This window comes from Pundamilia nyererei, unplaced genomic scaffold, assembly GCF_000239375.1.
Source record: "Pundamilia nyererei isolate P.nyererei 1_Seehausen unplaced genomic scaffold, PunNye1.0 scaffold00208, whole genome shotgun sequence".
NCBI lineage: Eukaryota > Metazoa > Chordata > Actinopteri > Cichliformes > Cichlidae > Pundamilia > Pundamilia nyererei.
The window spans coordinates 330,842-344,607 of NW_005187609.1; the positions used below are offsets into that span (position 1 = coordinate 330,842).

General features: G+C 38.6%; 2 protein-coding genes across 3 annotated transcripts; one reads left to right on the top strand and one right to left on the bottom strand.

Moving 5' to 3' along the window:
* Nucleotides 1-271: 271 nt before the first annotated feature.
* On the top strand, nt 272-2,696 carry LOC102196103 (cocaine- and amphetamine-regulated transcript protein-like). Its single transcript, XM_005747894.2, has 3 exons — nt 272-523; nt 1,852-1,935; nt 2,455-2,696. The coding sequence occupies exons 1-3, from the start codon at nt 407-409 to the stop codon at nt 2,560-2,562; spliced, it is 309 nt and encodes a 102-aa protein (XP_005747951.1). The 5' UTR covers nt 272-406; the 3' UTR covers nt 2,563-2,696.
* A 1,093-nt stretch (nt 2,697-3,789) lies between these two features.
* On the bottom strand, nt 3,790-12,922 carry LOC102196403 (40S ribosomal protein S17). Of its 2 annotated transcripts, XM_005747896.1 has the most exons (5): nt 12,825-12,922; nt 11,399-11,550; nt 10,258-10,363; nt 6,201-6,266; nt 3,790-3,911 (listed from the first exon to the last, which is right to left on the bottom strand). In XM_005747896.1, exons 1-5 carry the CDS (start codon nt 12,825-12,827, stop codon nt 3,834-3,836), a joined length of 405 nt encoding a protein of 134 aa, XP_005747953.1. In that variant the 5' UTR covers nt 12,828-12,922; the 3' UTR covers nt 3,790-3,833. The 2 variants fall into 2 exon arrangements, with proteins under 2 accessions (XP_005747953.1, XP_005747952.1); XM_005747895.1 differs by lacking the exon at nt 12,825-12,922 and having other exon boundaries at nt 11,399-11,556.
* Between the last annotated feature and the right edge of the window lie 844 nt (nt 12,923-13,766).

Below are 13,766 nucleotides of genomic sequence, written 5' to 3' on the forward strand. Positions count from 1 at the left end.
TAATACCTAATATGCCATAATGAGATAGCTGTTCTTTTGTTTTTTGTTTTTTTGAAAATGACAACAACAAATAAAAAAATAAGGAAAGGCAAAAAAAAGTAAGATGTCTTCATCAGTGATGTTTAGAAGTTCTTATAAATACTACATATTTCAGTGCTGTATTTTAATCTTCTTCTGATAAAAGCTTTGCTGAAAGCAACAGGAGTGAACCAGTCAGGGTCTTTGCTACATTTTAGCCCATTGGGAGATGCTCCGCGTCATACCTGGAAGGGGCGGAGCTGTTTTTCTAAAGATCCCGCGCTGTGCCGAACATGCAGAGAGTGCGTGAGAAACGCCTGGAGGAAGTAAGAGGCAACTGCGACTGTTGGAAAATTCAACACTGCGCTTTCTTTGCTGTGTTTTTAAAATGTGGGCACGAGCTGTGTTGTGCGCGGTGCTACTATCTGCGCTGTGTCCAGCGGGGAAGACGGAAGCCGAGAGGGACGAGAGAGAAGTGCAGGACTACCACAACTCCAACAGACTGGTAAATCCGAGTGTGGAATATTTACAATATCTAATATTTTAATACACACACACACACATGAAGGTATTTTGTGATGAAAAGGGGGTTCATACGCTTTGCTTTAATAAAAAGTTATATTTCTTTGGATATGATCTGAAATTTCTTCTGTTTAAGTATTTAACATATATGCCTCTTCCAAATGTGTGCTGGACAAACTTCTTATGCAGAACTGAACCTGTAGTATCAAAATAAAAGCACTCATTCTGTAGTGAAATCTCCATTAGTGTCAGCTTTTTTGATCAAATTTTGGAAACTGTAATAATAATAGGTGGCTAATGTTTTTCATTGCAACAATGAATTTGTAAAATGTAAATAAATTAGTAACTATTTGTTAATTGATGTATAACATTTCTGGTTGCATTATGAAGATTTGCTTATTTTTGTGTTTGACTGATTTGATTGCCCAGAGTTAAGAGGACATTTTCAGCATGAAAAGTATAAATGTATGAGGGTTGTGTTTTTTCATTCAATTAATCAAACAATAAATGAACATCAGATTAGTAAATAATGAAAATTAACCCAAAACATCTTCAGTTAATCTATTTATATTGGCACTAAACTCATAAAAGCTGTCAGGTTCCATGTTCTTCAGTGACACAGCGCAGCATGGTGATTTAAATTGGTTCAAATCTGATTCATCTCTTCTGTGAGTTTGCGCTTCAGCTTTCCCCAAAGCACAAAGATATGCATGTAAAATTAATTGGCTATTTGAAATTGGCAATTGATGTGAGATAGACAAAGTGCTTGAAGTGTATAGAAAAGTGTAAATCTCTATATGAATGTATGGGGGGGGGGGGGATTTGTATGAATTTAGCAGATTATTAAAAAGCTGTTACTGTATTTCAAACCAGATGTCATATCGAACAGAAAAATGTAATCCTATAGATCTGGCTGCCTAATTAGTCCACTCAATGTCCTTTAGTTCCTATAACTGTACTGCTTCTAACTAAGGCAGTACAATTCTAAAAACATGAGCCATAAGACAAGTCAATAATGAGAAATATGTGGAATATCTTTTGCAAGAAATACTGACAAGTGTCAAGCTGGAGACTTTCTTAATTCTTGTCTTCTTTTGCCTAAATTCAGTTAATACAATTGCTTATTGTTAGTTTTATTATTGGCAAATTGATGTTTAAAGCCTTTGTCATAGATGGAGCAATGCTGTTGGACAGAAAGTGACAGAATGGCTGGATGACAGTGACTGATGCACTAAAGTGTTCTCCTATGTTTCCAGGCTTAATTTTGACCACACATTAGCTTCACGTCTGTTGTATTTTTGTTTTTCTCAGCTTGGTGCGCTGCATGAAGTGCTGGAGAGACTGCAAACCAAGAGAATTAATCCCTGGGAGAAGAAGTATGGACAGGTCCCCTCTGTGAGTCACTAACACTAAGATAAGATAAGATAAGATAGAACTTTATTAATCCCTCGGGTGGGTTCCTCTGGGAAATTCGATTTCCAAAAAAGCACAGCACCGACAGAACTATACTCTGATTTAACACTTGTGACAAAAAATGTTTAAAACATTTATAATTTCTCTAAAAGTGTATAACATTCTAAACCTCAGTGCAAAGGTGCTCAAGAATAAAGGTATAACAAAAATGTAATGAAAAAAATCAAAAACAGCAACAGTGCACCAAAGCTGAAGTAGCATTTTACTGTTTTAATGATTAAAGGTATGATTCCCTCTGGAAAAGTGCTTTTCTCGGCATCAGAGATCGTCCTTGCTGTGCCTTTCTTTTTTTTTCTGACAGCAGTTATGAATGACTTCTTTTGGACTGCAAGAAAGTATAAATGAGCAGAATGGTTGTGTTAACGTCTTCTTCTGATACTTTGTGAATTTTCATTCCATGAAGTCCAGAGTTTGATATTAAAAAGTTATTTGTGTTCACAGTGTGATCTTGGGGAATACTGTGCCATCAGGAAAGGATCTCGCATTGGGAAGATGTGCGACTGCCCCCGAGGAGCTTTCTGCAACTTCTTCCTCCTTAAGTGCTTATGAGCAAATTAAATCATGTCACAAAAGTCTATTTTAAATTGTAGATTTAACCTTTAGAATGGAATGAATCCTTTGTCAATTTTTATGTGAAAACATTTTTGTGCTGCATTAAAGGTGTTTTATCGTGCTTTTAAAAATGTTGTAGAGGTTGTTTTTTGTTTTTTTTTAATAAAGTACACAGACCTTCTCATAAGTTTTCATACATTGCAAGATGTGTATGTAAAATCCTGACTAATCAGGCAAAAGACAGGAACCCTGTTCAAGCTTGCAGTCCTTGTATCAACACACATATGTAGCATAAATGTAGCCTTTTGGGATCTGTGAGAGTCATATTTCCTCTGATGATAAAAGCCAGAGTCTTGACAAAAAGTGTTGAGGTCATGTAATTTCAAACTATTAATGTTAAACTTAATGAGAAAAAGTAGATCGTAGCACAAACGAAGCAGAAAAATCTTTGGATAGCTTTTCACCGTGTTTGTGACATAAACGTTTGACTTGCTTTTCTACAGGTCCTTTGACAGTTATTCATTTTCCAGTCTCCTAACAGTGATGCCATCATGGCTGTCCCCATGATGGTGACCATAACCCAGGCTTAGAAGACACACAACTATGCAAAATTTTCATTACCTATTTTTTCCCCTCTTTTGTCTAAAGCAGCTGTTTTCAGCCTGTATTGTTTTTACGCTTTTTCTACTAATTTTTGTCAAATCAGCTGCTCTGCTGCCAGTAGACTTTACCCTTTAACCTTTAATACTATCAGGACAAACGTAAAGTTATCATGACTTAAAAAGGCTACATCAAATTATGTAACACATAAATATAACAGATTCGATGAAGTTTAAAAAAAAAAGGCAATCCACCACAATTTGACAGGAAGCAGCACCTGATCAATCAGAACCATTATTTGTTAGTAAATGTAGAATGGGCTGTTTATTAAAAATGACTTTCAATTGTGTGTCAAAACAATGAAATCAAAGGACAAACATGTTCCTAATATTAAGCAGCCTTGTGTGGCCTCTTCTGTTCCTCCACATAATTACTGGCATGACTCAGTTTAAAAGCATCAAATTTACAAACATAATTGTATTTTCAGCCAATAATTGATGGGGTTTATTTAGTTTCACCCAACTGGTCCTACACTTATGAGAAAAGGATAACTTAACACCTCAAGTTTGGAGAGGGAAAACACATAAAACGGATGTCCACAAATCATCAGTCCTACAGCAGAGCTCTTTGTCCCAAATGGATTTTATTGGGAAGATACTGTACAGAGCTTAGACTCCTCGGGGCTGCTTGAAGTTCATGCCGACAGTAGGTTGGGTGACCTGCAGGTTGGACAGGCTGCCAAAATCCTGAGGGACATAAACAAGACACTGGTTTAAGAACTGATCTGAAAGGAGATGACTGCAACTCAATATCAACTCAATACTCAATGTCTGAGAGCACCAGGGTCTGACAGGAACAGACAGTCCAGCAAACACAGGGAAGGCTCACATGTTTATATGCCTGTAGTTAATAAATGACCTGGCAACAAAGGCGCCATGATCACCTTTCGATACAGGCTCAAGGGAAATGCAAAAGCAACAGCAAAGTTACGCAGCTAGCTGTCTGCGTCTTCTTGATGGAATGGTCCTTCAAATATTTTGGCCTGCTGTGTAGCACGACTACCCGGCTGGTTTGTTCTTCAGCTGTGGTGAGTACATTTATATTCACTTATTACCAGGCATGTGTGGCTGCACCAGCATAAACACTCATGGTTTTTTTAAATGCGAAATAAATACGTGATGTGAAGGTTTTAATATAGTGATGTTAAACAAAATGGGTGGGGGATCTAACAGCATCACATGAACAACAACACACTTAACAAAAACTGCCAAAATCAGTGTGAAAAACTAAGTACACCCCCATGACTCCCAATCAGGTTGAGGTTTGAACTTTGACTAGGCCATAGTTCCCTTCTTTCGCTGCATCTCTGTTGGAGATTTGCCCCTGTCCCGTTTCCTGACCAAAGCTGATCATTTTGATATACAGAGTACAACAAGACGTCCTGTGGCTGCAAAAGCAGCTCATATCACTGGTCTCCTCTGTCCATGGGGCGTAGTTTTAGAAGTGTGTGGTTTATCAAAGCCAAGTAAAAGCATTTGTTGATAAATGACCGAAAAGAGAAATCACTACCTTCATCTGTTACACATTTACCGATTTATTTCAGCATCGTGTAATTATTTGTCTTCAAACAACAGGCCTAACACAGTTCCCTTGTACATTTTAAGTAGTAATACTATTTTTACTTCATAACAGTGAAAAACTTATTGTTAAAATTATTTAACATGAACACTTAAATTTATCATGTAAACATGCCAGATTTAGCCAGAGACTCATTTTCATCTGCAGTCCCTGGAAGGCTGATGGTGTTTACAGACAGAACAGGCCCGTGGAATCTAAGGTGCAGGGTTTGTTTGGTTTTTCAGTTTATCTGAACACTGCATTGTCTGACATTGGGCTGAATTTGCTGGGGTGTCCACTCCCAAGAAGGTCGGCAACTGTCTTGAATTAGAAACCGCTTTAGTTACCAAATACATGTACACGTGCATAGAACTGGATTTGGGCTATTTCTTTGTCTGTAGTGTACATAACAGAGTAGACAACAGCACATATAGCATACTTATATGTGTTTAAAAAAAGAGAGGAAAAAACACATGTTGTCCCATTATCTAATTTTTTTCTGTCTACGACATTTCAAAACAAGTTTTAAGGGCATGCTGCACTTTGACTCTGGTTTAAGTGGCTGTTTTTAAAAGCTCCCTTCTTGCTGCTGGAATCGGACCGTTACAAGCTCAGGTTGATTCTAGTAAAATCCTTTACCTGGAAATTCTGCCATTTAAAAGCTGAACACAGGGACAGAGGCAAATATGTCCCAACAAACTGATTTCAGCCATTTAAATGCTTCTGTGCTTTAAATAAAATCTTCTGGTTTAAAAGGCCTGAACAGCAAACTCCACTCTGACAGTAACACTGGTTACACAACAACTGCCAGTTTTAATGAAACACTAAAATGGATCAAAGTGTTCTGAAGTTTTCAAACCCTCTGGTTCCTCTGAAGGCGATTCGTGACCTCCCTTGATGTTGCTTGATGAGATGTGCCTTCCTACAACTCCTCTCTAGAACTACACAAACTTTTTCTAAAGAGCTCCACTGGCTGGATACGATTCAACACTCAAACTCCATTAACTCCAACCATTTTTTTTTATTTCCCAACTCAAGACCAATTGCTCTGTTATCATTAACAAGATTAGATGCCTGTGTCTGATCTCATTCCACCATTAAACATCTAACAAATCAGCTTCTTATTTCTGTCATTACCTTTGTGAGCCTGTTGCTTTTACATCTTTTTATTTTCATTTGTAGTTGGAACAGGCCTTTAATTCTAAGATTTATGTCTGATCACATAATTTTTCAGTAGTTTGTTTTTGTGTTTAAAACACGGCACACAGAGGATTCAATTTGTGAGAGGATTTGTTTACAGTATAACAGACCCTTGATTTTAATCAGTTAATACATTAACCGCTAAGCCCCAGCAGAGTAAGATGAAAGTAAGTACCGCAAAAACTGTACTTGTTCTGTCCTGTTACAGAAAGACTTACCAGCAGCTTCAGCATCTCCTTGGTGTCGGGATCAACTTCAATCAGCTCCTGGTCCAAAGCAGACACCTGGACAGATAAACACACAGGAATCACATTAGCCATCACTACATTCTTCATTTCCGGTTAATACTTGTACTACATATAGTACTGTGTATGACTGTGTACGTGACAAATAAAATTTGAATTTATCTCACACCTCAGTTATTTCCACAGTTACAAAGTAACACCATATTATTTTGTTAACTTATATCCATCTGTTGTGTTTAAAAAAATTGTACGAGTGCACAAAAAGAACAGAAAGTCCTTCAAAACTCAAGAAAATTTGTATGTGTTTTTTTCTGCATTGTGAATCACCTGCCTACAGACCATAATCACAAAACAACTGGTAGAAAGAAAGGTGTTCGGTTCAGGCAGACTACCAGGACACAAAAAACACATAACAGGCACAATTTGGTTTAATGTGTCCAAAAGCCCCATCAGGGCTGGACACTCGACTGTTCCAGCTCCTGACCATGTTTGCACTTCTGAGATCACCTGTGGATAAACTGGTTGAAGCAAACACTCACAAATATATAGCTCTGTCTTGCAGCCAGTAACAAAATGTATGAAGCCAGTGGTACAAAACTACAGTTTTATTCAAATTTGCAACGTAGATGCACGCATACTGAAATATTGGCACACTACAATGCAGACTTTTTTTATTTGCCTTTTTTTTTTCTTTCTACTTTGTACATTCTCTGCTATTACTCTGCTCTATTACTGTTAAGCTCAACTATTTCTCCAATAGATGAAACAAATCAAAACCCAAACGCCAGATGGAGTGAAGATACTTTCTAATCCTAATCAAATGTTAATGGGTAAAAAGGAAATCAAAAGCTTCAAACACAAACAGATAGGGATGCTATAAAACATGGATGTAGATTCCAGGATAGGGAAGATTAAGCCAATGTGGAAATATCGCCAACCTGCATTCTATCTGAGAGCCACCAGATGGCATAAGCTGTGGTTGCAAAGAGGCTCCAGATTCTAAAGAATCCTTTTATCTTGGCCTCTGTCCTGTGGAGTTTATGGTCTTAGTCTCTTACTCTGTATTACAATAAATAAAAGAAACGGTCTGCAGTGCTCACGCAGAGCAACTTTCAAGTGTCTTTCTTTTACTGCCTTCAACAGGCATCGTTACATATGTCTGGAAAAATGTTTGTTTAGAAATTAGAATAATTGTATTACTCTAGAGTGATTGTTGCAAACAGATTGAATTTAAGTGCCAATTTGATTCGCACAATCCAAAACTGATTCCATCTTATTGCCATTTTATCCCCATCTTGATGCACTAATATTCCTTCGAAAACAGAACCTGACTGGGAGTGATCTCAGACCTGATAATATTTTTAAAGGGACCAATTCAAAGGCAGGAAAATCATGAGTTGATTGGTCATGGTCACAATAATTATGGTTGTGCCGTAGTTTCCAACCACTGGTATCCCTAGTGCAACTGTAGCCTTACAGGCTTGTGGGATGAGTTTTGTGCAGCATGTTGAGGTGCCTGGAACAATAATTGAGATCCATCATACAGTTTACATGCAACACATTAATATTTATAAATGTGAAACAGTTTGATGTTTTACACAATTAAATGTCAAATTTAGAAATCCATGAGTTTAAAAGTGCAAATAAATTGATCTTCAGAAAAATTAGACTTATTAAAATGTACTCATTCCACTCCTTTACCCAAAATAATATCCAAGCTTTTGCTTTATTTCTTAACATTTGTTTAAAAAAATAAATGTGCCAAATTTGCCAAAAGAAAAGAAGTTTACTAAGGTAAACTGGAGCAGTTGGCAATTATAACGACAATACTGTAACACTACAGCCATATTTTCTTTAAAAAGAAAAAGTCAGTGGTTCCCCTCAAAGCTGTGTATTTGTAGTTTTAATTGTGAAGACTTAGCACAATTTAACCCCACATTTCACAATAACAAAAATTGTTTCAAAAACACTCTTAAAAACAGACTTATGTTTTAGGCTAATAATGCACAGATTTGGCTATTATTCTGTGCCTGACCCATTTAATCAATCACATAAGCTACCAGACCTCAGTATCAATGGCCTGCTGATGCACTCTTGATGCTTTTCAGCTCTATATTGCAGCAAATAAATCCACACATTCACAAATAAAAATAATGGGGACAAACAGTGATCTGTGCACTCTGCTGACAGCCTTCTTCATCTGTATGCAAAATGAAAATTACTGATGCAGCAATTTAGCCATTCATTCTTCACTTTTTATCTAGTTGTATATTGCTGTAATATTGTATGATTACAATAGACTTGCCCAGCACATGAACCCTGTAGTACCATGTACGTTTAGTTACGTGACCACTTGTGGATCAGGCTCAAACTTCAGTCAACAATCAGCAGATCGTTCAGCACTAGGGCTGGGCCATATTATACTGTTCACGGTAATACCGGTATAATGTTAGGCAACGATAGGAAAATGAAATATCGCGATAGAATATGAGTAAAACGAGCATGCGCAGAGCCTTTGTTTTCATACGCACATGGCCGATTGTTGAGTGAAACAAATGAACCAGATTTGGTTTGTAAAAATGGTGCAACTTCAGTGATGTGGAACTGGTTTGGTGTTTGTCCATCAGATACACGACAAAGCACATTTTTTTGCAGAACATGCAAGCGGCCGTCGTTATTGTCGTATTTGTCGGACTAAGATGCTCTTAAATCTGGGAGTAATCTGGGTCCTAAACTCTGTATTGTTCAGGTCAAACGAACACTGCAGCATCACTGAGAGTTAAAAACTGTCTAAATTCTTTCATCTTTAATAAAACGATCAGCATTGCTGCTTTACCAGGTGTAACTATGAAGTTTAACTTCCAGGCATCCATGAAAACAAAATTTATTACATTTAACGGAGTTAGAAGTTAGCAGGAAGCTAGCGGAAGTTAGCTCGCTAGTTTTGCTAGTTACCTAAGCATGATATTGCATGTTCTGACTGAGAGATTTCTGAAAAAATTCAAACGTACAGCTCTGCTTTCACTTCCAACATAAATGAAGACAGGAAACTAAACAGCAGTGACGCTTGTAGGGTTACTGAAGTTGGGCTAGCTGGTATATAATGATGTGCTACGTGATCGCTAGCGACACAGCTATGTTAGCATAACATAAACAATGAAGCTGGAGGACGAACACTAACACTTTTCCACTTATAAAAGTTAACGTTAAGGTTCCTGATAGTTAGAGACAAATGCAATCGCATGGCAGGATGCTGTAAACGGACCAAACTTCAGTCAGGAGAACAACTGAGATAATCCATCCACAATACGAGGTTAGTCATTAATATACTGCAACAACATGGGAATAGAGCCGCTGCCAGAGAATTCAACATTAATGAATCAATGGTACAGAAGTGGAGGAAGCAAGAAGAATGAGTTTAATAAAGTTTGATTTATCTGACTGCTTTGTTTCGCTTAATGTGCCTTATAATCCCGTGCACCTTATGGTCCGAAAAATACGTACTGCACACTGCAGTTTAATGTTGCAAAGCACCTCTTTTTAACTTCAGTGGATATTATACATGGTTATGCTCAGGATATGTCAGCCCATTTCTACTGGAAATGCCTTTTGGTTAAACTTTCAGCAAGGAATTTGCATTTGCACTGTTACATTTTTATAAAGCTTTAATGTACATAAAAGCTTCTTGTTTAAGTGAAAATAAATGGAAGGTTGTCTTTTTGCGCTAGTAATGTTGTGGAGTTGTATTTTGTCTCACATCAATTATATCGTCAGTTATATCGTTATCGCAAATTTTCAAATATATATCGTGATAAATATTTTTGGCCATATCGCCCTGCTCTATTCAGCACCTCTCACCACAACATTTACAAACACATCTATGGCAAAATTAGAAAAAGATACAACAGGAACTATACTAATGGTCCCAGTGGTTCCGGTAGCATGCTACCAGAATCAACAAGTTTTACAAGAGCAGATTCACTGCTTTTACCCGGTCTGGTATAACCAACACAGTGATGCGTTCACTGACCTCTGGTACATAGTTGTCTCTCCTCTCTCTCTCTTCCTCCTGCAGTTTGATGGAGATTCCTCTGACTGGACCCCTCTGAATCCTCTTCATCAGATGTGTTACATACCTACAAGTGGAGCAACGCACACAAAGTTGTCATCACATGGAACTGCCATGATAATACCATAGAAATTTGTACATATTATAGAAATGTCATGTAGGGACATGGTTACTATAGCAACACCATATGTTAAGATTCCCAAATGCATCGAGACAAGCCTGGGCTTGTCTGAGACCAAGAGCCAGGTGCCAAGGCACCAGTATACCCTCCATACTGGTTGCTTTGCTGCCGCAACATCATTACAGTCACTTCTATTTGTGCCATATAAGCACTGATATAGAAAGAGAAGAAATCAAAACCAGAAGCAAAGACACTGCCCAGTGTTTTTTTCCCCTCTCACAAACTCAGGTTTTCAAACTGTGCAACATCTCCCTCATATATCTGTGAATCTCTACGCTTCTGTAGTGAATACCATTAAAATGGCGGTAAAAACGGACATGATCATATCCTGGTGTCTTCAATCCGGCTGCAGCAGCCACGGTGCAACACGCCAGGCTACAAAAATAGATAACTGTAGGTGGTGTACGACACAAAAACGGCAGCCCACACCAACAATTATGACCTTTTTTTTTTTTTTGCACGTGGTGCGCATACAAACACCACCAGTCTCTGATGATGTATTTTCATGAAATACCACTATAATTTTGAGGCTTTTTAACGCACCTCTAATCTAAAAACACTGATGGTTTTGGAGTGTGTTTTGGTACAAAAGTGACTTAAAAAAATGATGAAATAAAGGCTAACTCTGCTGCGAACTCAGATTCCACACCACAGGCCTTCCATCAATATCTGCCTACTTAACAGAAAAATGTATTTATTTAATTAATGTCTACCATCCCAGGAATTGTTTGCGTGTCTTAGAGCACCAGGGTCTGATAGGAATTGGCAGTCCTTCAAACACGGGAAAGGCTCAAAGGTTTATCTTCCTGTAATTTTTAATGACCAGGCAACATAGACGCCATGATCACCTTTCGATACAGGGTGGCAGATAAGCAAGACAAATTTGTGGTTGTGGGCTCCACTTTGCAATAGACAACTCACCCAGCGATCTTGTTGCGGAGCTTCTTGCTGGGGATGATGGCTATTTCTTCGCACACCCTCTTGTTGGTGTGGAAGTCATTTCCCAGCCGGGTGTAGTATTTTTCGATGATGACCCTGGCAGCCTTTTTCACCGTCTTGGTCCTGACTCGTCCCTGCATGAAGAGAACACATGTTTACTCGTTACTCCTAGCATTTGGGTAAACTATCGGAACAGTCATTCTGGCACCATTTCTTTAAAAAACATCCGTTTGCCACCATGAGTGGAATCTAAATCCTATTTTAGGCCTGGCCAATCTGCAGGCAACTCCCTACCTGCAGGCTGACCAGGTCAAAGCTGTGGCTGTCCTTGATGTTATATGGCTGATTTTGCACACAACCTCCATTTCCATCATCTTGGACTGTACCAGGCAATGCTAGTCCTTGTTCTGCTCTGCAACGTCAGTGAGCTCCCTGTAGAAGCACATTAAGCAGTTTTCCTCCTGCTGCAGGTTCTGGCTGGAGCGGTCCTCCTGATCACAGTGGGTCTCCTGCACAGCAGAACAAGGACTAAAGGCATCAGCTGCTGCCCAAAATGGTAGAGTTGGAGTCCATCTGACTGGAAGATTACACTAAATGAACAAGCGGCTAAATGAATTCCTGGACGAATACACCGAAGACATAAAGAACCAATTTTACAAATAGGATGAAGAGGCCGAAGTAAATGTACCAACATCCCAAAGTAGTATTGAATTGAATAAGGTTTGTGAATTATTATTATTGATAGCACCATCTATAGTTGTTTCTTAGAGCCTTATGTGAGCCTGTGCTAATTTTGTTAGTTTTATCTTGTTAATGTTTAATATTTTACATTTTTGCCTCTGGGTTGCTCTAACTTCCTTGGAATAAAGTTTACCCTTAAACTTGTGTGTCAGACGTTGTTTTTGGATTAATGTGATGAAGTTTTGTCGCGCCACATAACATCTTCAGTATTCTGAAATCACTTGACCGAAGCACTGTGCGGCTGAAGACAAGCTCCCAACTAGATCAGGGACTGCAGCCTCCAGAGCAGCATTAGCTTCCTCAACGACACACAAGCTAACACCTGAGTTGGCCACCAAGCTAAGGTGAGCTATACTTTTCGGCAATTTAACCATTTTAATGGTTCGTGAACAAACAAATACCGCCTAGGTTGTTCGATCAGTCCTCTCGATATTAACCGATAAAAACCCGAACAAGCACCGCGGCTCATTCAGCCGGTCGCTCCGTCAGCAGCAGCGTTACAGAAGCGCCGATAAAAAGTCGCGTTCGTATCATCTAACGTCAATACAGCGGCCACAAGGAAGGATTATTGATCTGCTGCTTATTGGTAAGGTTAAACGGAATACAAAACATTTTAAACGACAGGATTAGAACAGATAGTGTAGGTAGTCATATAAAAAACACCCACCATGTTGGATCGGCCCTGGTAAAAGAGAACAAGCACACTTCCGGTGGAAGCTTGAATCCTCGGGCGGAAGTTGAAAACAGAAACGTTCTGTCCCTGCAGCGACCCCTCCGACCGTAAGCTAAACAACAACCTCCAACATGCACGTCTCTACAACAGACAAAAAACGCTTTCTTAAAATTTTGTGTTGTTTACCAGCTTTTCTCCTCACTGCCCTGCCATGCTGTTTGTAAGTCAGAAATTTTCAGCGTGTGATCTTGAAGATGTTTCCATATATGAAAGAGAAATATGCATCTACAGGCGAAACAGAAAGTAATAGAAGAGAAAATGAGGAGACCTCAACTGTTTCTTTGACACTTGGTTTGATAAACTTACTACGTTAATGAAAGCGGTAAAATGGTGGGAAAAATCACAAGACCACAAGGCCAAAGCTCAAGAGGAAAACAACGTTTGATTGTGTATTGTTGGTTAAGGTTATGTATGGAGGAAAGCAAATAAAGTGTGTCTTGCGATATATGCCAAATAATGAACCTGACCTAACAATACAAACAAAGAAATACTGATAACATGACATATCAGATGGTATATAGCCTATATTCCACAGAGGTGAATACAGGTTAACTTGTTCTATGATGTGCCACCACTTTGACAGATAATGATGGATAAAATTGAAAAAATGGCAAAAATCAAAAACATCGGGGAATACTGTTTTCATGAAGTGGTGTATATATATGGTCTGCAAAAGTGCTTAGGTCAAAGTAACATCTTTGTGGATGGCACGACCCAAAGTTGCCCAACAGAACATTGCCCAAAACATGCCTCTGCCAACTTGCCTGCATAGGGAATGTAGAGAAAATGTAGCTTACACCAGTTGAGGTATGTAACATGTGACATTATTGTGATAATAAAATAATACCGTTATTGATCCCAAGGGTAAATTTGTGT

Coding starts and splice junctions, on each gene's coding strand:
- LOC102196403 (XM_005747895.1), bottom strand. CDS start 11,556: ATGCAGGGACGAGTCAGGACCAAGACGGTGAAAAAGGCTGCCAGGGTC. Junction 6,267..10,257: donor GAGACAACTATGTACCAGAG/GTCAGTGAACGC, acceptor TTATCTGTCCAG/GTGTCTGCTTTGGACCAGGA. Junction 3,912..6,200: donor AGGAGATGCTGAAGCTGCTG/GTAAGTCTTTCT, acceptor TATGTCCCTCAG/GATTTTGGCAGCCTGTCCAA.
- LOC102196103 (XM_005747894.2), top strand. CDS start 407: ATGTGGGCACGAGCTGTGTTGTGCGCGGTGCTACTATCTGCGCTGTGT. Junction 524..1,851: donor ACCACAACTCCAACAGACTG/GTAAATCCGAGT, acceptor TGTTTTTCTCAG/CTTGGTGCGCTGCATGAAGT. Junction 1,936..2,454: donor AGTATGGACAGGTCCCCTCT/GTGAGTCACTAA, acceptor TTGTGTTCACAG/TGTGATCTTGGGGAATACTG.